The 20,953-nt window shown below is 40.0% G+C and overlaps 1 protein-coding gene across 3 annotated transcripts in view; it reads left to right on the top strand.

Moving 5' to 3' along the window:
* Positions 1–20,953, top strand: part of slc8a3 (solute carrier family 8 member 3) — a 161,857-nt gene that overhangs the window by 25,840 nt on the left and 115,064 nt on the right. For all 3 annotated transcript variants that reach the window (XM_042500096.2, XM_042500095.2, XM_042500097.2), the window contains exon 2: positions 5,530–7,397. In XM_042500096.2, the coding sequence (XP_042356030.1) occupies positions 5,617–7,397 (1,781 nt within the window). In that variant the 5' untranslated portion in view covers positions 5,530–5,616. The remainder of the gene's footprint in view (positions 1–5,529; positions 7,398–20,953) is intronic.

Genomic DNA, 20,953 nt, shown 5'->3' with positions numbered 1-20,953 from the left:
GAGCTGTATTTGGATAATATTTCTGTATATGGAAAAATCTTTCAAATGAATCAATCAGACGAGGAGAAATTGTTGTTTTGTAGGCAGTAAAAGTGTACTGCTTATTGTATTTGGCTATCACATCTGGATAAGTAAGAAACACTTGGTGATGGAAGATGTAAATGCATGCAGAATCCACACGACATCTGGAGGTCACCTGGTTTAAAAACATTGTGCCTTTCAAAACCATCTTTTCTTAACCTTAACTAAATGCTATGATAAACTTTAAAAAGTTAAATATTTAAGTTGGAGAGAAAAAAAATAAAAACATTGACAATTTACCTTGGTACCAATATTTCATGTCTTGCTCGATACCTGATTAACGACACTTCCTGATGATGTTGGTTAAAAGAAAAAAGTACATTCCTTTAAAAACATATGTGTTGTTTTTAAATTAGTACTATATGAGCAAAGTTTTTAGGAGACAGAACGAGGTGAAATAGGGTGGAGTACCCCTTTAACAGTCTTGTTTCAGGCTGTGGTAGTCGTGGTAAGATCAGCAGAAGTAGTAATGGTGTTGGTATAAGTTGGTACCAGTGTTATTACTGTTGGTACAGGCAGTACAATAATACTTTTGTGGTAATATTAATAACAGTAGCAGTAGAGGAAGTAGCCGTCCTACCAGTAGCGTTTTTAAAGCTTTACTGAGGAGAAATTACAGGGTGACGAATCAATTTTTACATGCACAAAATAAAATAAAATTACTACTTAGAAAAGTGCAAATATCTAATGTGTCTTTTGGGAGATCTGGGAATGAGCGCAAATACAGTTTACAATCACAAAATAATCTTTCTGAGCATGGCTTTATTCAGCTTGTGAAAATTATATGTGTAATGGGAGCAGGCAGGACGTAGTTAGGGGGCGATTGACTCCCGGTGTCCACTGTTACTGTATGGCCTTTATGTCTTTAAAATTCTCCGTGTCACTCTGGTAGTTTGCTCTTGGATTTACGGGTATTTGGCTTGTTTGTCATTTTGTTGTGCTTCTGTTTATTCAGGCTGGCTGAGCACATTTTACTCTTTTTTATCACTGTCCTCCTTCAGTAGTCTGATAACGGACATCCACATGTGGAGACAAGAGAGTCTACTACTGTCTGCATTAAAGAAGCAGTTACTCAGGGTTAAAGGACATGGAATTTCAGCTGATTTAAAGCTGCAGTTATTAGTATTTTTATCAGCAAGATATCACATTACATCACACGAATTACAAGAATTACTGACATATTACAGTGGCATTTTAGCCATCGAGACATTGTTGCTTTTCTCAGTGGTGTTTTGGTACCGAACCTGGGTGTTTTTTTGGTGATGGGTTGCTCACAGCAAAAAATGACCGTACATTTCCCCTAAATCAAACATTACATGCAATAAGTTAGCTCCCCTTTTGGCCGGCTAGCTGGTGAACACAAAGGATTATCAGTTTATCATCCAGATTTTTCCCTCAGGAATCAGTGCAGACCAAAACAAAGCTAAAAGCAGAGTTAATATAGGAATTATGTTCATCAAAAATGCTAATATTTCTCTGTGCTTAATGTGTAAATACTGACAACTGTTTTCCAATACAACAAGATGAATTTTTAGATAACTTCTAATGAGACTGATCCCAGTTACAAATGCTGTAATCTTAAGTATAAAATGAAGGCGAGGTGATTTTAACTGGACACTTTGGATTCAGGACACTCTTCCTCTTTTACATCACCAGACAATTAAATGAACAGTCATTTAATCATTCCTGTTTTCAGGTTATAACTTACTGATTGGCTATTTAGCCTTTAAGTTCTGGAAGCTGCGTCTGTTTCTACCTCATTGCAGTTTGTGCTCTTTCACCAGCCACCATGCAATAAAAAAGACAAGGAAGAGAAGCTAGACGATCAGCAGTGCTTCTGCTTCTGAAACAGGAGGAGGATCTCCCTTTAGCTTTGTGCTAGCTGTTATAACGCATCCTTGCTGTCACGTTTTAAATAAAAGTATTTGTGTAGTGTAATTGAGCCTTTTCTTTATTCCTAAAAGTTTAGGTGAGCTTCTGTATTAAACTTTCAGACAGAAATAAAAGTCCAAACAGCTGTAAAATCCATTTTTTATTCAATTTTTCTCTCATTAAGTTACAACTTTGTCACTCAATTATTTCCCTGTTGTTTTTGTTTGTGCTCAGCGCCGTCGGTTCTCACAGGGATTGCATAGCTGGCTCCGGTCCATATAAACGGCTCTGCTGATTCAGTTAAATTTAAGTTCCTTGTCTCTTGCTTCTGCTGCCATTTGCTGTCATCCCCTCTGCAATCAACATCTTTTTTGAACTGAAAAATCTCATTTCAAGCTCAGAGATCCTACATTTTAAAAGTATTACCACCTCTAAAAAAAAGCGCTTCTGGAAAGACATCTCTTTCTGAATGTTATTGAGGTCATGATCCCTTGCATTACTATCCTCATCGTAGTGATAGTATCTATGAACCATTAAATTAGAAATACTGGGAATAATTTATTCCAGAATGTATTAATGGGTTTTTTAAAGCCTTAATTTGCAGATGAGAAACTTTTTTCATGCAGATATTAGATGTGTGTTGACACAGCTCAGGTTCCAGAGATGATATTTGGCTTTAAAATTGGTGTGAGTGATCAAATATGCCAGCTCTTGTTTGACTATCTACACCTCCGTTGAAAAATTTGTCAGCTCTCCAAACTGGCCAGTGGTCCGTCTGGATGGCGGATATCGTTTCCAAAAATATCACCTGGGAGTTTCAAGTAGTTGGAGTTATTCTTCAGATCCAGTGTGCTGCACTAGTGTTAAATCAAATAAGAAATCTGCATTACACAGCATAACATATGCCTTTTAATGGATGCTTTTATCCAAAGTGCCTTAAAGGGCAACGAGTGCGTACTGTACACATTTTTAGTGCGGGCGGCCCCAGAGGTAATCAGCCCTTTAACCAGGAATCAGAACACAAAAATGCACTTTTAGGAACAAAATGTTGAAAAACTCAAACTACATTTAGCTCAACAAAAGCAAAGAGAAACAAATGTGACAGTAATAAAACATTTGAATCCTCCAGTGAATTCAGTGATGTGTGCGTGTCTCTCCGAGGACACAATTCTTATTCCGTCTAAGACGTCTGTGCGTCTCAGGGGCCCGAAGGTGTGGTGGAGGCTGCGGAGGGGCCCCACCCATTCCTCCTGAACCACCAAATAATCACAGGTACCACTGAGAGGAGAGCCTTTATAATAAACCCCCCGTGTTCCCTCTAAAAGCAGCTCACGTCTTCTAAGTTTGGGGTGGTTAACTGTTCTTCATGCTCCCGTTGCCTCTGGCCTCAGCTGTTAGCATCAAAAGAATTGTCAAGTCCGATCTCATAAGAGCTGAAGAGGTGCGTAAGATGCTTAGCCCGAGCTTTTATGAATTCGGACAATGTCTGCATTGTTATTGTAATGCTGCTCTCTCTTGCGGAAGTGGTAAGTGTGCATTTAGAGCTCGGTATATAATGAATTTGGACGGGACATCTGTACCCTTTGTTTCAGTTCGCCTCTTGACGGTCTCCTGCCTCCCCTCTGCTGTTTTTTTGCCAATGCGACATTTTGGACAGTGCTTAGTTTGGCAACATTGCACGCCTGCTGAGCGAGCTGTTTGGTTCAGAGCTGTGTATTACCCCTGAGATCTCAGACAATCACGCTCAAATCCACATTATTGGGCGCACGTATCCACGTCTGAACTCAGAATAAACTTTGTGATTAGAAATCAGCCTGCGGGCTATGATTTTATTAAACTAATGTTATCTATATTGTTCACACAGCGGTTTACAGATCTGAAAATCTCATGAATTTCTAAGCATGGGGAAGTATTTTTCCAGGCGGCCTCTCATAGATAACATAAAGGTCTCATGCTGTTTGTAAAGAAGGAGGCAGAAACTCACTGATTGTCACTGAAGTCTGACAGAAGCACAGTGAAATAATTTAAATTATTTACTTGCCTCAGACACAGTGTGTGTTTCTCCATGTGCAATGCAAACACAGTCTTACACACTTGCACTAACACTACTACTCAAACATTAATTACTGAATCATTATGTAATGTATTATTTGCTAAAACAAATGCGTTGTAAATGCAAATGCATTTATGGGATACTATGCAGGATTTAAACAACGTATCGACTCATACAAAAGTAATTCCTCTCAATAATGAATCATGACCCACTAGAAGTGTGTAGTGGTCTATTTATCTGCAGAGATTCTGTTCTTTTCCTGTTTTTTTTTTGGTTTTCTTCTGATGCCGAATTTAGACCACATTAAAACATTGCAGAAAAAAATTGCAGGGATGTGGACTGCCCCATCTTAGCTCTTGACCTAAACTGGCTGATAACGCCACCTAGAACGTAAGATTGTTTCAACAGCCAGTCGGCTTGTAGCGAAGCCCATTGGCCAAGTTAGTTAGCGTTGCAAGAACTTGCAAGTTTCAACTTGTCTTGTCACAAATTTTCAGGTTTGAGAGGATCCTGGCAACACTTTCTCACTCCCAGCGCGTCAAATACAGATGCTTGATCCATTCAGAACTTTATTTCAGACACACAGAAGGGTCCAGAGCAGTCAGCAGTCAGTGGCCTTACACATTAAACTATGATGCTTGACCTCGTGTGGGTACCTCACTGACCTTTAATCAATTTCTTTTTTTTGTTTGTTTGTTTGGTCCATAATATGCTGGAAAATTGTGAAAAATGTCGATCTGTGTTTTCCAAAGCCAAAGATGACGTCCTCAAATGTCTTATTTTGTCCTCAATTGTCATAGTCAGCTACTGTGACAACAGTAGAGTTTTTGCTTGTTAAATGCAGTGTCTTTTCAAAATAATCTTAGATGATAAGGTTTTAAAAGGGTTTAAGCAACAAAAGCACATAGGTTTACAAACACAAGTGTTTGGCTTAAAATAGGTGTTTGTTACCAATGTAATGTAATGCCACGTGACATATAGAGCTCACGTACTATGTTACACATACTAGCACACTAGGTTGTTAGAATAACTGACTTTTTGTTTCTTATGGGACATAAACAGAGGTCTGTTTGATGCAGATTTGTTTGACTCATCCACCTCCACTCCTGTCCGTCTTAGTTTGTTCTTTATACTATGGCAGTTGCTGCCACCTGGTGTGTCTCCTACCGCTGCTAAAGGGGGCTTGGGTGCATTGGTATCTGATGCCGAGGGCAACTGACCAAGCATTGGTATTTGATGAGTTGGGAGTGAGACTGGGTTGTTCTGGGCAGAGCTCACAGATAAGCAGCACACATTTGAAAGGAAGCTCCAAAAATTGTGGACACTATGTCGAAAATCTAAAAATATAGGAAACAAGAGTGAATTGCAACTCCTATATAATATCAAATGATGCCAAAAAACATGATGCAATTATTTTACTAATGTTGTTTCTGTCTGCATGTTGCTTCTATTGTATGTGTCTTATAATAAAGGTAGAATAAACATCTATATAATCTTTGCTGTTTGTGTCTTGTTGTGTTTAGGTGGCAGGTGGAGAAAAAGCACAGCACAGTGCTGGATCCCAGGGGGACTGTCAGTGTGGTAAGGACCCTTGAGACGAAGGAGGGTGCATGGAGGGTTCAAGGCCTGTGAAGCCAGGGTCGTCAGCCTGCCTCTGGTTGGGGCTGGTCTCTGTGGCTGTAGCCTTTCTTTGTACTGAGGCCCGGACCACTCCGAGCCCACTGCTAACCCCCAGCAATGCGACCTGTGAGGGAAACTCCAAGTGTCAACCAGGGATCATCCTGCCCATCTGGTATCCTGAGGATCCCTCCATGGGAGACAAGATTGCACGGGTCATTGTGTACTTTGTGGCCATGATCTACATGTTTCTCGGAGTGTCCATCATTGCCGACCGCTTCATGGCGGCCATTGAGGTCATTACATCCCAGGAGAGGGAACTAGTCATCAAAAGACCCAATGGAGAAACAACCACCACTACCATTCGAGTGTGGAATGAAACGGTCTCGAACCTCACTCTCATGGCCTTGGGCTCGTCCGCCCCTGAGATTCTGCTCTCTGTAATTGAGGTTTGCGGACATGGGTTCAGATCTGGTGAGCTTGGGCCCGCCACAATTGTCGGCAGTGCAGCATTCAATATGTTTGTCATCATTGGCCTCTGCGTGTCTGTCATTCCCCAAGGAGAGGTACGCAAGGTCAAACACCTCAGAGTGTTCTTTGTCACCGCAGGCTGGAGCATCTTCGCGTACATTTGGCTCTACATGATATTGGCAGTGTTTTCTCCCAATGTGGTCCAGGTCTGGGAGGGTCTGCTCACACTGGCCTTCTTCCCAATATGCGTACTCCTTGCATGGGTGGCAGACAGACGACTCCTCTTCTACAAGTTCATGCATAAGAAATATCGTACCGACAAACACAGGGGCGTCATCATCGAGACGGAGGCAGAGCGCTCCAAAGGGATTGAGATGGACGGCAAGATGGTCAACTCCCACTTCATGGACGGAGGTGCGGCAAGCAATCTTATTGGTTTGATCGAGAGCAAAGAGGTAGACGAGTCCCGTCGCGACATGATCCGCATCCTCAAAGACCTAAAGCAGAAGCACCCGGAGAAAGAGTTGGATCAGCTGGTGGAGATGGCCAACTACTATGCTCTCTCTCACCAGCAAAAGAGCCGTGCCTTCTATCGCATCCAAGCTACACGCATGATGACCGGCGCAGGAAACATCCTGAAGAAACACGTCGCAGAGCAGGCGAAGAAGAGCGCCAGTGTGCAGGAGGTGCATGTGGAGGAGCCAGAAGAATACGTGTCTCGGATTGCGTTTGAGCCTGCCGTGTACCAGTGCCTCGAGAACTGTGGCGCCGCCATTCTGACCATCACCAGAAAGGGTGGCGACATCAACAAGACGATCTACGTGGATTATAAGACAGAGGACGGCTCGGCAAACGCCGGGGCCGACTATGAGTTCTCCGAGGGTACTGTGGTGTTCAAACCAGGCGAGATGATCAAGGAAATAAACATCGGCATCATTGACGACGACATCTTTGAAGAGGATGAGCACTTTTTTGTGCGGCTCAACAATCTGCGTGTCCTGGAGACGGAGGACGAGGTGCTGTCCCCCAACAGTCTCCCGTACCCAAAGGCCATGCTGGGCTTCCCCACCGTGGCCACTGTGACCATTCTGGACGACGATCATTCAGGCATCTTCACTTTTGAGAGTGGCTCAGTGCACGTCAGCGAGAGCATGGGTATTATGGAAGTGAAGGTGCTGAGGACTTCTGGAGCGAGGGGGACGGTCATTGTGCCTTATCGCACCGTGGAGGGACTCGCCAAAGGAGGAGGGGAGGACTTCGAAGACACCTACGGAGAGCTGGAGTTCAAAAACGATGAAACCTGGTGAGTGAGCAATTCATTTTTTTCTAATGCTTGTTGGGTAGTTGGTTTTTATTAATGAGTCATCTGTGATTTATGATTGGCTAATGCCTGATTTTTAATCATCCAAGGTTATTGAAAGTGACTTGTTTTTAGGAGTCATAAATAAGATCTTTGTTCGCTTGTTTTTGCATCTCATTGATTCGTGTGTTCTGTTTTCGACTTTTGATGGTGATAAACCTGTCAAGAGACGATTGGTGCAGAATATAAGATATGATAGCTAGCTTCAAAGCTCCTCAGCAGTCTGCCAGGTATGCGTCTTATTCAGCGTTTGATACAAAGATGTTGTCTTCCTTGCCTCTTGACATCATTTAATTTAGAACATACTTTGGTAACCTATTCATGTGCTGTTTGCACTCATCACTCTGTGAATATCGAACGCTTCTTTTCCCGGTTAGACAGCGCTCCCTCTCATCTGAGCGTGCACTCTACATCCCCTTGTTTCCCTGTCAGGAGATTTTACTCTCATCAGAGCACTTTGGTAGCAATTCTGTGTGTGTCGCATGCAATGGGGATTCAACTTTGGGATTCGTCACACAAGTGTGGAAACAGGAAGTCCTTAAGTAACCCCCCCCCCTTCCAGCTTCTCTAATCCCTGCTGCTTTTGTTTTGTCGAACTCTGTATAGTCTTGCTCTTTTTTTATTGTTCCTGTGTCATGTCTGCTTCAGTTAAAAGAAGAATGGAAAAACAGAACAGTATACCAGAGAGACAGAGAGATAATTACAAAAACAAAGGTCAAAGCTCAGACCCATGTAATAATCAGTATTGCTGTCTTTTTGGTTAGCAGGCAGACTGTGTAGTAGTGAGTGACAAGACCGGAGGCAGCCATGCTATAAAAAAGCTTGCAGTTTGGTAGTAAGCATCTCTGAGTAATAGGGATGTTTTATGTAAATTTCGTATGTTATGTAGCCCTGTCAGCTGTACCATCTGTGAACAAAACTGCACTACAAAACATACAACAGAGTGGGCATATTTGTCATTTTTGCAGTAACAGCAACATACTGTGCTGTCAGGGCAGGGGAGTAACACAATACAAGTAACCGAGTAGGGTAAAAGCGATCTTCTAGTTTCAAGGTATACCATGGTATTAAAATTGACATCATACTGTGTACATTTATCTATCTATTGCACTGAAAAAAATTTCAATCAGACGGAGAATCTTCCAGCACTTGCAGATCTCCTTTCCCCCTCGACTGTTTTTTTTTTTTGTTTTACACATATTTCCATTAAAAGATGATCAAAAGTATTTGCTCAACCAAAAACAACTATTTCATTTCTTTAAGGCTAATTCTAACTGTTAATAATACTCATAGTAATTGTGTAATACTGTGCACTGTGATATTTTCTGAGCAGTTGTCGTACCGTAGAAATCTCACACCGATGTTACCATATAACTAAGTTATGTATTTAAAATAAGAAATATGAGCCACTGTAGTCTGGTACAGTAACAATTTAAATTGGTGGTACTCTGAATACAGTCACTGCCTGTAAAAAATAGAATACTTCCAAGAATTACTTTATTTGTATTTGTTTAATTTGCTCTTAAACTGTGTCCTAACTGAATGCAATGTAAGCGAGCGTCAGTTTGACTGCATTTTTTTAATATGGTAATGTGGCCACAAGCAATGCAGTGCTGCTGTTTTGAGCTGAAGTTTTTTCGGATGCCCTGTTTCTGTTTATTACTGTTGCTCACTTTGAGAGCTCCGCTATGGACAAAGAATAGCTGATTTGTCAAGATGAAATGAGGAATAACAACACAAACACCCCAATACTAAGGTAGCAGCTGGCTGGAGGGGGACTGTAAGCAAGCAGAAAGTTTCTGGTAAATGAACATCCCTAACAATAACCTACTTTCTGTTGGATGTGTTGTGGGTCATTTTTAGCAAGTAATGCTAAATGCTAATGTAAAATGTAATTGAAATTACATAACATTTTTCTTTATTTTGCTTTTTAATTCTAAACTTTTATTGTTGTTAGCTCTGTGGCTGAAAAAAATAATAGCTGTATCAAATACATATATATATATACACACACACACACACACATATATATATATATATATATATATATATATATATATATATATATATATATATATATAAATATTGTGTTAACAAATATTTGCCTTACAGCCTGGTGCCTCTTTGCCAAGATTTTGTCAAACCTCAATAGCAGTGGCCATTGAGTCTCCCAAGTAGGGTTCAATCGATATTGTTTTTTCAGGGCCGATACAGATTATTAGTACTTAATGAGACCAAAACCAATATTTATAACTGATAACTGGTATTTACAATAAAAATGAAAATATTTCTGTCGAAATTTAGAATTTGGCATTTAACAAACTCTTATGCAAAACTTTGTTTAAATGCCTTCAGCAAATGTTTAATCAAAATAGCTCCCTGAGGTTTTATGAAGAAAATGTTCCTCCCATGCTGACACTTTCTCTGCACTTTTAATCAATTATTTTTATCAGCCATCATGAAAATAAAAATGCCAAATATTGGCCCCAATAATCAGCCTGGCTGATAATCTGTCGACACCTATTCCCAAGTGAGGCTAGGTTTGAATTTCAAATCCAAAACCGGATCAGTCCCGGTGGAAAATAGAGAATTTGATAGTACATGTTAGACAAAGTTAAATATGTTTTGCAGCTCTAGACAGGATTTTTACAATTATTTTATGGTCAAGAATGGCTCTTTTGGCAGTAAATGCTGCTGACCCCTGACCCAAATGAATTAGCTCAGCAAGAAAGTATTACAAAAATAATCCAATGCATTCAGTATATGCAGTATATACTTTAGGGCATGCATTCTGTAGTGGAATACATTTTTAAAGTAACCTCCCCTCCTCCTGTAGTATAAGTAGCAGCAGGGCCATGCTTTGTATGATACTTCAGGCTTGTGTGAATGTGCCGCGGTGCTCTGGGATACTGGCATGTCTGCAGCATTGAGAAATATTGATTTGTTTATTCCACAGCTTTCATCCGCTTGCATCTTACACGTTGGTCTGCAGGCTCTGAATCAAAGTGACATGCCTCTGTGACACCCCCCCCCCCCAACAATCAGGAGCCTCTCGGCGTGCTGTGGCTCACCGAAAGGGTCTGTGCTTCAGGGTGTGGGCTCCTCGGGGCTGCAGCAGCCCAGGAGACCAGTGGCGGGGGAATGAGTGTCGGGGTGATCAGCGTGCTCTTGGGGCCCGCTGAGCTCTCTGGGTTTTGCTTGATTTATGTGAGAGATGCTTTATGGGCCAGGCCTGAAGGCTGCCGGGGGAGTAGAGGGGAGAGACGTGGAGAAAGACTGTTATTATGAGACTGCGGTGATGTTGTTGGCATTGTGAGGGAATGCTGGTCTATCGATCTGTTCATTGTGTTGCGCATCGTGCTGCGAGTTAGATGTTCTTACAGTGCAGCAACGCTCCGTTGTGAGAGTGCACGACTTGACGTGCTGCGAGTTGATAAATGCTGGTAGTGATCTGAGAAAACAGTCAAACTTTATGGTCAAATAATTATCCGTTCAGAACTTCTCAATATAACAGAAAGACTTGTGTTAACCCCGTGAAACCTGGAGCGACGTCACTGTTCTTGTGCTGCATTTGGACGCCTTTTACAAGTATTTCCACCTTTGAACCTGCAACACATAGCTTTAGAAGTAATGCTCTACAAATTGCAAGAATTTAATAGATTTAGAAAATTATGTTAAAAGAAAGTGGACAACAATAATAAGTGTTTGAAAAAGTGTAATTTCCCAAAATGTTGAACTACTCCTTTAAACCATCTCAAAACAGTAGCAGCACAAGGTAGATAAATAATAATAACATTTATTTATATTGCAGTTTTCAAAAACAAATTTACAGAGTGCTTTATAGACATAAAAACAAAACACAAAGTGCAATAACGACATTGGAATAAGTTCAATGCAGCTAAAAATGGAAACCAAGAAAAGAGACAATGAATACAAATTTGAAAATGAACGAATTAATGAAAATATAAAACCACCAAAAACGTCATCCATATCCTATTCCAGAAACGCATCTCTCTGCATTTAGCAGATTTATTAGGCCTCTTTAATCAAAACACTGCCTGTAGCTGTCTTGTTAGGTTAAAAGACTGAGGTGAAAGGCCGGGCCAAAGGTGACATCATGCTGACCTGTAATCCTTTTAGCGAGAACTAAAAGCATATTGTTGCTTTTAAATCAGCCGTAAATGTAACCTCTGACATTTCCAGTGATACTGCAAAGCAGACTCCATGTGCTTACATAGAAAAAATAATCTAATAACTAAATAATAAGTGTCAGAATCACTGTCTGTGGAATAAATGTCGAGAAAATGGTCTCGCTGACGTATGTGCACACTGAGACGCCGGGTACAAACTAACAAGATGTGACTGTTACTGCAGAGGGACAGCGCAAGACATATTGTGGATATTAAACTAAACTCACACAGTCAGCGCTGATTAATGCACTCGCTATAGAGTGATGATAAATGTTATAATGATTCGCAAAACATACAGGACATTATTCAGTTAAGCAGTTAAAACAATGAAAACTGTTCATATGCATGAACACGCTTGGGTATTAATATGAAAGTCTTTCCCTCCCCCCCTTCAGAGACTTCTGGATCTTTTGTGGAAATGGCAGACTGCTGTTACAGAACTCCCAACAAATCTCCAGAAATTTCCATAATTACACTCGGATAGTGATGAATTAGATTCGGTGTGCATCCATAAAGAAGACAAAGAGCAGCAGTGGAAGTGACAGCTTCATCCAGAAGCATACTAGAAGATTCATGAGAACATTTCCATACACAAAACAAAGGGGATGAATGTGTAGAATATTCACTAAAAGGCATAATTACGATGATGTTTCTCCCGCTGCCTTGAAAGCTCTCCTCAGGGTCGTTTTCACGCTCGCGACATGAAAAAAATAGAGAATTTATTTGCCTCCATTGCCTTCACATTCATATTCCATCTGAAATTGACAATGGAAATGTTATGTTTATTTCCATTTTTGCATAAATGTTGAAATAACAAAAGGATTCCCTCCTTGGCACAAACAGTTTTCCTCCTTGCTGCTAATTCAGTGTTAATTGTGACGACTAAATGAGGGCAGAGTGTCTAAAGGGCAAGGGCTTTTTTTTGGTGTCCTTTAGGACAATTAGACCACATAATGCTTCGGCTCTCGTGCTTCTCTTTTCTCTCTCCCCCTGTTTTACGAGGCATTGACTCTCAATCTCTTTTGACACACTTTGGGCCCATTGTTATCAACCAGAGTGGAAATTTATTACAGTCCTAATCTGGAGCTCTGGAATACATCACTCCAATTCTTAGCCAGACAATAGTTTTCAGCATGAAGGAGGAAGTTTAATAGTTTCTTGGTGGCAGTGGTGTCTCTGCTCACCGATATGAACCCTAATCGAGGCAACATGAGCTGCTTAAATTTACACGTAATGGCACTCAGAGCTGTAAAGTGACTCCCAAATTAAAGAGTGCTTCCCTAAAGGTGAGATGAGGCTAACAGGGACGCATTTTAGGGTGGTACAGAGCCATGGCTGCCAACTTGCGACACCTAAAATGAACCAATGTAGATGTGGGAGAGCTGCAACTTACAATTACTTACTTTTGATTTCCATCACTTATCGTCTATTGTCCATCCGTTACACAAAAACAACATGATTTTCTCATGTTTTACACGTCTTTGCACATCTGAAACTCATGTAGGTTTCCTTTTTGTAAGGGTATTTTTGCAATTAAATATCAGAAGACTGGTAAAAAATGCTAATAATTTTCCCAAGACAATGTGGTGATTTTTTTTTGGTTTTAGTTTCCTGCACATAATACTATTTAATCTATTATAATATAGAACCAAGAAAAACAGCATTGTTTTTTTAATTTTTTTTTTAAAGTTTATATTGATACAGTATAACTGTCAACTTTGCCTTGGTGATAGTCTTTCATGTTTTTGGACCACAATAGGAATAAGTTATTAATTTACCTATATTGTAATGTCTTTGGCATTTTAATTGCAAAATGCAAAATAAATGTCCTGTCCATGCTCCTTCAATGTGATAACATGCTGGTTTTGTTGACAAAAATATTGATTTATAAATATAAACTGACTACAGATATTTGAAGCAGTTTTGAAATGCTACTACACTGTTAATGTTTATTACAGTCATTCTGCATTTTTCTGCTACAATCAGGAAAAGAGAAGTCATTGTTGTCATGTTTTAGCCATGTTAAGATTATCTTTTAGTAAAACAATTAAAATTTTTATGAAGGTCAGTTTTTCTTTATGGTATCAAAATGGTATCAAATAAAATAATAAAATATATTTTTAAGGTATTTTAGTAAGAAATCCCAGTATCACAATAACACTTGCAACTTAATATCTTTTGATAATTGATTGGACCAATTATCAAAAGACATTTAAAGTCATCACATTGGACTCAGGGAAACTTTGATAGACATTTCCCTTTTTTTTTAAAAAACATTTTATTGACAAAATGATTCAGAGAGAAAATAATATGCAGATTGATTAGTAGTGAAAATTATCTATAGTTTCAACCTTGAATAGCACTTTTTAAATAAACCCTTTTTATTCTTTTTCGGCCCCTCAGATTGATCTTGATAGCCTTTAGTGGGTCCTCCTGACCAACCCCCACGTTGGTAACCACTGGTTCAGAGAGTTTGCTTTTGAGAATATTAAATGGCTTAAGGCTGACAGCTTCTGTTTCCTCTGACCCAGAGCAGATAAGACAGCTGCTAGGTGGAGAAGCTCCATCCCCGGAGACTCGGATGTTTAACTCGGCGCTGATGGATTCATAAACAAATGAGTGGTGTGCAGCGGACAGACCGGAATCAGCTAAAGTAATTGCCACTGTGGTCACGCCTGTATGAGCATGAATCTCCCATGCCTGTAAACCTGCCTTATATTTTTATATATAGCATCACGCAGGGAGTTGCATTATGCTCATGATGAAATGCACTGATTTGCCCTTTCACCTGCTATACCCCCCCACCCCAGCTCACGCAGCGCCCTCACCCAACCCGTTTTCCTTAATATCTCTTGAATGTGTAGCTGTCACCCCTCTGGGCGTCATGACTGACAGAACACATGTCCATGCTGATCCTCATCCTGCTGACCACTCAGCTTTTTCCCCTGCCAGCACTTTTCCAGACATCCTGGAATAGACCCATGAGGTTTACCTTACCACCCTGCAGCCAGCCCCCTCACACAGCCAGGCTCATCTCCAGCTCAGATAATCGTATTCAGTACTGTACCACTGTTGTTTTATTCATACGAGCCTCATACTTTCTGTTCTCTCAATAATTGGAATACGTCTTTGTATTTTTGCAGTGCCTCAGGGTGCAATCACACTTTGTTTTCTTTGGTAATGTGGTGAAGTTTGTTTTGTAGTATTTTTGTATTTGCTTCATTACAGCTTACGTTGGGTTAACAGTGAACCAGGGCTTGTAAAAAGAAGGCACACTGACTCACATGTGGCTTCTTTTTCGGACAGTTTTGGTTTTGTGATCCAATCAGGTCTGAGATTTTGGCAAGCAAGGGATCAAAACAAATCAAATTCCAGTTAAGTACTGATTTGGTGACTTGCAGAGATCCATAAACTTCACATCTAGCTGTAAACCAGGAGAAATTTGGGGTAAAAGTAATCTTACATATAATTATTTAGTAGCATTTAATTAACTATATTACATAGTGAAGGAGATTCTGTGTATAATCATGTCTACGCTGCTTCAGCAGCAGCTGCATGCGATTTTAATGTCTAATACATTTTCAGTTTGAACCAGATTTAGCCAAGTTTTAACCCTTTAGGATCTCTCTTAAATCGCAAAACACCAAATTGGTGCTTATTGGTGTATTTCGCTCCACTGTTTATCTGGTTTTTATACCTGTGAGGAACGCATGAAGTTCAAAGCCGAATAAGATTTAAATACCTAACTAAGGACTAAGAATCTGCAGCCATGATAGTGGCTCTGAGGCTGTTCTGCAGCTGTGAATTGAGCTAAATGCTAACATCAACGTACTAGCATGCTAATGTGTTGATGTTAAGCAGGTATCATGTTTACCAGGTTTACCAACTCAGTTTAGTGTGTTTGAGTGCTAATATTTTCTAATGAGCACCATAAAAAGAGCAGCTGAGACTGATGGGAATGTCTGGTTTTGTGGGTATTTGGTCATAAAGCACTGAAGAAAGTGAAATTTTGGGGTGCTGATGCCAAAATTTGATGCCAATCCACATTGTGTACATTGAGATATTTCAATAGATTAGTGAAGACTCTGACCTGATGTTGTCAATCACTCGATGACAAGTCACTAGGATTCAGTCTCCAGGCATCATATATATTTGTACCAAATTTTATAGCAATCCATGAAGGAATTGTTGAAATATTTCAGTCTTGACCAAAGCAGTTAACCAAACATCACAGAAACTTAATCTCATCCCTATTTGTCATATTTTGACACTTGCCCATGACACCGGGGGGCAGCCTTTTGTGTTGCATCTTAATACAGAAGGCATCGACAGTATGTTAAGTGAGCCGAATCACATGACCAAAAAATAACCCCAATGCTGATTTCTAGAGCCTGTTTTTACCCGGTCCTAACATGCATCTTTGGGTGATCCGATCACAAGGTGACAGCGCTGAATCAAATTGTAAACGACCACTTAGATGCTAATCTCTGCTAACTCAAACCACTCTCCAAGATTGTCTGGGACACATTTGACCACATGTCTTTTGTGGGGTAAACACTAATATGTCCTGATGCGTCCTCACCAAGGACTACGTCATCAGTGCTGGATGTGGTGGTTGTTTCCATGACAGCGACCTAAAACTCTTTAACTTGCCCATTTTAATAAGGAGCTGGATAAAATATTGCACGACCATTTGTTCATTTTGTGATATACGCTTTGCCTTTTCTATATGTGTTCATATGAACTGTGCATGGGGCCCTTTGATCGTCACACAGGCAGTAACAAAATGTGTACATGAGTGGTCAGATGGAGACACATGATAGACACAGGTGTGAAGGGCGATGTGCTTCAGATGTCCACTTGTGTTCAGATCACCAAAACACATCTTAATACCCTACAGGCTCTTAGTTTGACACAGGACACAAACACCTCCTGGGTCAAAGTCTTGTGCTTGCTGGACCCAATGTCCCTAAACTGACTTTTGCATTTTTGGTACTTCTTTGGTACCAAAAATGCAAAAGCACTACTTTGGTATTTCGGTAATAATGACGCATGGGTTAACCCTGGAGCTGCTTGAAAGCCTTGGTGCATCTTATTCAGACGCTAAAGGGCGCTCCTGGTATCATTATGGTGATGCAGGGGTCATTGCCCAGGCAGAGTATTGTGACTCCCTGACAGTGAAACTAGGCTGCCTGTCCATAGAGCTGCACATGTGGCTAAAATCAGGCCCTCCCTGAAGTGACTGCATCTTTAGTAGAAATTACTGGCAGTAAAATGGCCTGAAACTGTTTACTGTACCACCAACACATTTCCTCCTGCCATCATCGGAGATCAGTTTGTTAACACATGCACATAAAACACAGGTTCTAACACATCCGCAGACATACAGGCCACCAGAAGATTCATGAGAACATTTCTTATCTTTGCACACGTATTGTAGCTTTTGCACTTTGGCTCCTGCTTACAAATACTGTACAGAAACACACACACACACACACTGACTCACACACAGGTTGAGTGGCAATAAATATGCTGGCCCTGCGTTTGTTCCTCCCAGTTGGGGGAATGCAATTAAGTTAAAGCTTATTTATAACACGATTCAGTGCAGGGCGTGTCGCCAGCTTCCAGCCTCCCCCTGAGTGTTTGTGTGTAAATCTGACTGTGGATCATATATTCAGGCTCCCCAAACTTTTGACAGTCTCTCCAGCCTAATAGAGTTAGGATGGAGGTAAGTGCCTCAGTTTGACCCATTTGGCTGTCAAAGCATTTAGCTACAATGTTTTAACAAATAAACACTGGACTCCTTTATAATCCAGTTTTATTTTTAAAAAAAAGAGACATTACGCCTCGTCTTATGCAGTGATTTATAGAGTAAACTTTAGACTAGTTTATTAATTTAAGTGCTCAGTTGACAAAATGATGAGACAGAAAGGATCCTATGAGCAATATGACAATACACGGGCCAAAAATAAGCAATAAATAAATAAATAAATAAGAAAATACAAAAAATTACCTAAAAATAAGCAATAATAATAATAATAATAATAATAATGATAATAATAATAATACTTCATATTAAAATGAATCCTAAACCTAAACAAAATCAAACCAAAATATTGATCTTAAAGTACTAAAATAATATATAATATTTGCTCTTCTGAAACACAATTTTAAATATATAAGATTTATTAACATAGTTTTGTGGACATTCTTTTTTTTGCTTTTTACAGGAAATTTCTTGCTAAATTGCACATTATGCTTTTGCCGATGTTTTCAAAACAAAAAATAAAACCAATTCTCTCAGGTTTCAGAGGTTTAAATGCTGTTGAGAGGCGCTGTGCAGGAAAACTGATGTCAGTCCAGGTTTTTAAACGTTGCCCTTCTTTTCTAAATTTTGCCATCCTGCTGATTAATTATAACCCCGAAACTGTTCTGCAAAACATGAAACAAAACCCAGATCCTCCCAGAAACATGTCATATTTTAGACTGAAAGGAACGTGCTTACAGCAGATGTTGTGATCATCGGCAGCCTGAAACCTGAGCGTACTGTGGTCTTAGAAATGTTTCTTTAATTAGTGTGAGCTAGTTTGTGAGTAGACAGCTCAAGTACTCTGAAGCTGCCTTCAGTCATATCAGATGTGCTGTAAATAGGAGCTGCCTGCTGGGGAAAAACTTTTCATGTCGGCCTCCTGGAGGTGACAACTTGGATATGTGGGAACTTTTTATTGGCTGTGATATCGACAGCTTGACGTCACTAATTGTGGAAGTGTGTCAACAAAACTGGTAAACTGAGAAATCAGGGTTGTCTCGAGTGTTTGGAGGCTGCACACACGGTTTTGACGGAAAGCTTGTCTTACAAACTGGAGGTTTAGTGTTTGATGATATAGATGTTTACCAGGCAGCAGACGCTTTTGAGTTGCATTGTCGGAAATTGAGGATTTAGGAGTTGAACCATAAAGAGGGACTAAAAGTCAGTTGTTGTTTTTTTAACCTCTGCTGCTTTGGTTTTGACTTAAAAATCAAATTTGCCTATATTTAATCCCACTATTCTCCCCTTCATCCTCTAATGGCTTGTTTCATTTTCACTTGTCACAGTTCAAAACCTCAAAATGTATTTTTATTTTCATATTTCATTCACTAAATGTAATGTTTTCCAATATGCTTTCATATATGACTAAAAATGTTGCAAAAAACAGATAGGCCCACATTACATATGTTGTTATATATGTATACGTTGAAACTTTACATTTCATAAACACTGTGGTTTTGGGGGCACCATCCCAGCAGGAAACACAGCATCCGACCTCGGGAAGATTAGCTGATGCTCAGGCGTTAAAAGATCCTAAAAGACTAAACTGAGCTAAGCAGCAATGTCTCAGTAAAAACAACAGCTTTTCTTGGCACTATCTCTTCTGAAAGAGAGCGTTGTTTTGTGACAGAAACCTCACAGAAAATGCAGTCATTTCTCAATTAAAACATGCTTTTTGTAGCACTATTTTGGCGATAAATGGAGCAATGTTTTGGTTAAAAACAACTACTTTTCATGGTACCTTTCCTGCAGGAAATGCAGCAAGATCTCTAAAAGAAAACCACTTTTTGCTGCACTCTTCCGGTATAGAAACACAGCGATGTCTTGATAAAAATAACTGCTTTCTGTGGCACCACCCCGGCAGTATCTCTGTAAAAGCAAATGCTTTTTATGGCACTGTTCTAGCAAGAAATGCAGCAACATCTCTGTAAAAAACAACCACATTTTGTGATACAATCCTAGTTTTAAAACAAGTGATGTCTGGATAAAAACAGCCTCTTTTTGTGGCACAATCCTAGCAAGAAACAAGTGATATCTTGGTAAAAAAAAAACAACTGCTTTTTGTGGCACTATCCCGGCAAGATACCAGCAATGCCTCTTTAAAAATAACCACTTTTTGTAGAATAATCCTGGCAGGAAACAAGCGATATCTCTGTAAAAAAACAGCCGCCTTTGGTGACACTGTCCCTGGCAGAAAAACAGCAACAGATCATTGAAAAACACCACCAACAACATTTGGTTGCTAAAAAGCTACTGAAAACATGATTGGTCATTGAAAAACACTAAGCAGCTGGAAACACAATGATTACTCACTAAAAAAATACCCAAAAACAGTTTTGTTATTTTTTAGTTTTGAAAAGTCGTTTGCAGCTTGGCAGGCGCCTCGTCTGGGTGTCACGTACATATACACTAACAACATATTCCTGGTTTGCAGAAATATACAATGCCAACATTGTCTTGAGTGACTGGGCTGGAAATGATCCAAACAAGTAATCTACTTTCAAAATAGTTGTCCATTTTTTTCCTGTCACTTGACGAATCAATTCATGAACTATTCCTCCCCGCTCAAATACAGACTATAACAACATCCGCCGCCCTTAAAAGACCCGAGTCTTCAGCTGCAAACATTTGTTTTATTCCTAAGTTTGGTTGTAGGTTTGCACTTGAAAGAGAGATGAGGAGAGGTGCGTTCAATACAGGTCGCTGCTCTCATTTCATTCCCTGCCTGCCAGGGTGACAGTCTGGGGTGCCGGCGGAGGCGCCCTTCCTGCTCCTGCACCTACATCCAGCATCTGCATACTTTGATAAAGGTCAGTCTGCTCCACAGCACCTTCCTCCACGCACAGTGCAGCAGCGTTAAGACTAGAAATCGATACAGCTCACAGCGAGAGGAGCTAAGGTTGTGCCGAGTTGCACAGCGAGTGGGGTTTTGCAAAAGGCTGCAGGAGATGAGAGAAGCTGTCGGCTCTTTTCTTTTTCTTACCTGCCGTTGTCTTTATTTTTCACGCCTGAAACAATAATAGAAAAGCATATGAGAGTGCAGAGTGTGTTTGCAAATTTTCAAATGTAGGATGTGATTAGAATGTGTGAATTCGGCTCGTGGCACTTGACGTCTGACCAATATACAAAATGCTTCAGTGAGCAACCCTGAAGGCAGCAGAGAGTCAGTAAAGCTGAATGAATGAATTTGAATGAGGGACTCCTTTCTCTTTTTCCTTTTTTGCGATGAAAGTCTGTCCACTTTTTCCATAAAATTATAATGTGTGTCATCATTTTTCACTTATGGCACTTGTGAGTGTTCGTTGCTGTGACTCTTTCACACTACATTTCCCAGAAATCACCCGTCATTCAAACAGTATGGATGGTTTTGTGTTAGTTTCTCAGTATGATTTCCGGTCGTGACACACTTGTTTTTATTTAAAGAAAATTCATTTACAACAGTTTTGATTTGATTTATGATGCAAAAATGGTAAATATTTGCTGCATCCATCTTTTCAGAA

The sequence above is a fragment of the Plectropomus leopardus genome, chromosome 14, assembly GCF_026936395.1.
Source record: "Plectropomus leopardus strain MGB_pleo_1.0 chromosome 14, ASM2693639v1, whole genome shotgun sequence".
NCBI classification, from domain to species: domain Eukaryota; kingdom Metazoa; phylum Chordata; class Actinopteri; order Perciformes; family Serranidae; genus Plectropomus; species Plectropomus leopardus.
Note: the sequence above shows the minus strand (reverse complement) of the source record. Positions and strands in the feature narration are given on the sequence as shown.